At 67.3% G+C, this 2,385-nt stretch overlaps 1 protein-coding gene across 1 annotated transcript; it reads right to left on the bottom strand.

Annotated features, from left to right (window-relative positions):
• Positions 1-566: 566 nt before the first annotated feature.
• On the bottom strand, positions 567-1,998 carry CCDC166 (coiled-coil domain containing 166). Its single transcript, XM_045777264.2, has 2 exons — positions 1,558-1,998; positions 567-1,483 (listed from the first exon to the last, which is right to left on the bottom strand). The coding sequence occupies exons 1-2, from the start codon at positions 1,996-1,998 to the stop codon at positions 650-652; spliced, it is 1,275 nt and encodes a 424-aa protein (XP_045633220.2). The 3' UTR covers positions 567-649.
• Between the last annotated feature and the right edge of the window lie 387 nt (positions 1,999-2,385).

Genomic DNA, 2,385 nt, shown 5'->3' with positions numbered 1-2,385 from the left:
TTAAGTGAAGAGCCGTGGTGTCTTGAACCTAATTTCAAGTGGTTCAGGAAAAAATTCAGATACAGACATGGGGACAGAATGCAAACTGCTGGCGAATCTTGAACGGAGTTCTTTGTACTCAGCAACTTTTCTCTAAGTTGGAAATTATATTAAATTAAAAATTACTCCCAAATCCCCAATAGGTAAACACAAAACCTCCCATGGCCCTCGGTGGTGGGGGCACAGGGAGCGAAGCCCCCCCCCCCCACGCTGGCCCTCCCGGCTACAACACGTGGTTGCCCAGCTCCTCCTGGCCAGCTGGACTCCTTTCCTGCTCTGGCACCATCTGTCCATGCGGGCGATGTCCTTCTCTGTCAGCCCTGGCGGGAGGATACTCTGCCCTTGGGGAGCAGCTGGGAGCAGCCGTGGATTAGAGGGACACACGGGGCGAGGGGCGCATCAGGCTACTTTGCAGTTTGGAAACCGGAAGCCAGAATGAGTGGTCCCTGTACCTCCAGGAATCCTGGAGCGGGAAAGCGGGCCATGCCAGAGCCAGGTGGGCCAGTCACACCTTTATTAACACCGCATTCACCAAATACCTGAGCACCGCGCGCCCTCCCCCCACCCCCAGTCGGTTCCGGCTCTCCTCGAGGCGGCTTCCGCTGCAGCGTCAGTGTCCACGGTCTCCTTCGACTGGGGGACGGAAAGAGCCTGATCCCAGGACAGACTTAGTAGACGGAGTGGTGCCCTGTGAGGCTCCAGGTAATGAGAACCGCGAAGAGATCTGGGAGCCCGGGCGCGACAGGGTCAAGGATGGGGCCCGGGAGTCCCGGTGGGGCGTGATCAAGGACGGGGCCCGGGAGCCAGAGCGGGACGGGATCAAGGACGAGACCAAGGACGTGACCCGGGAGCCCGACGGCGATGGGTGCTGGGATGGAACCCGTGAACGCGCCTTCGAAGGGGCCTGTGATGGGATCCTGGAGCCCACATGCGACGGGAGCAATGACCCGGAGCCCGCGCGCGACGGGGCCCGGGGAGCCGCGCGCGATGGGGCTGTGGGGGCGGCGAAGGGCTCGAGACGAGAGGCGGGCGGCAGCGGCTGCCACAGCGGCGGGCCGTCGGGGCCCCGGCGCAGCCAGCCATGCACGCGTGCCAGGTCCCGAGTGTCCTCGTGCTCGCGCCGCAGCTGTTCACGCTGCTCCAGCAGCTGGCGCCGCGTGTCATGCAGCAGCTGAGCCCAGCGAAGGAGCCGCAGGAGCTCCTGCCGGAGGCGCGCGTTTTCAGCCTTTATGGCCTGCGTGTGCACGACGAGAGCGCGCGCCGCCTCCCGCTCCGCGCGTCGCGCCAGGGACTGCACACGCTGACGCGCCTCGCGCTCGAAGGCCGCCTTGTCCTCCAGGAAGCGCCTTTTCACGTGGTGAAGCAGCTGCGTGTGCTCCACGCGCATGTGCAGCAGCTCGCGCTCCAGCGCCCGGATCCGGGCCAATTGCTCCAGCTGCAGCTCCTGCGGCGGGGGCGCGGGTCAGCGCCAGGGCGCGGCGCGCGCCCACCCCGCCCGCCGGGCTCGCGCTCACTAGCCTTGTAGGGCTGCAGCTCCTGCACCTGCCGCGCCATCTGCGCCGCGCGCGCCTCCATCTCCAGCAGCTGCGTGCGCACCCCGTCCTCGCGCCCGCGGTACAGCGAGGCCAGCTCGGCCCGCTGCCAGTGGATCTGCGTTAGGTCCACGCGGTTCTGCTCCTCCAGCCGGACGATGGCTTGGGCGCAGCGCTGCGCGCGCGCGCTCACGTAGCTGGCGTAGAGCCGGTTCTCCTCGCGCAAGCGCACCGCCTCGCGGTCCAGGAAGGCGTTCTCCTGCAGCACCTGGTCGACGCGCGCCTCGCAGGCGTCCAGCTGCTCCGAGAGCAGCTTGTACTCGCGCTGCAGGTACTGCCCGCGCTCCGACAGCGGCGGCTCGGCTCCGTCTCCCGCCGCGCCCTGCCGGCGCCCCGCGCTGGGCCCGCGCTTCTTCTTGGGCGCCATGGGCTGGGGCCTGGGGCGCCGGCACGCGTGAGGGCACTGCCCCCAGTCCGCTCCTCCAGCCTATCCCTTCCCTTCCCCCGGCCCGAATATTCTAGCGGGGTGGAACGCGTCCCCGGCCACGAGGTTGGGGGAGGCAGAATCAGGGGTGTGGGGGTCAGGCAGGGGTCAGGGCATCGTCTCCAACCTTTACTCTTGGGCTCTTTCCGGACCTTGGCCGTCCGTCGGGGTGTGCCCACCTTTAGTAACGTTGGCGTTCAGCCTGCACGGTCTCCTTGGAGACAGAACTCCGTCGCCCTCTCTCCCCCCCCCCCCGCCCCGCCACCCCGTCGCCCGGGCAACGGCCGACTCCCTCCGGGACTTTCCTTCCAGTCCCTCGCCCCGAAGTCG

Source organism: Ursus americanus, chromosome 9 (genome assembly GCF_024610735.1).
Source record: "Ursus americanus isolate L20-20 chromosome 9, mUrsAme1.1.p, whole genome shotgun sequence".
Lineage (NCBI taxonomy): Eukaryota > Metazoa > Chordata > Mammalia > Carnivora > Ursidae > Ursus > Ursus americanus.
Note: the sequence above shows the minus strand (reverse complement) of the source record. Positions and strands in the feature narration are given on the sequence as shown.

Excerpts from the sequence above, each read along its gene's own strand:
- CCDC166 (XM_045777264.2), bottom strand. The coding sequence starts at position 1,998 with ATGGCGCCCAAGAAGAAGCGCGGGCCCAGCGCGGGGCGCCGGCAGGGC. Across the intron at positions 1,484-1,557 it reads AGGAGCTGCAGCCCTACAAG|GAGCTGCAGCTGGAGCAATT; the intron begins GCTAGTGAGCGC and ends CCCCCGCCGCAG.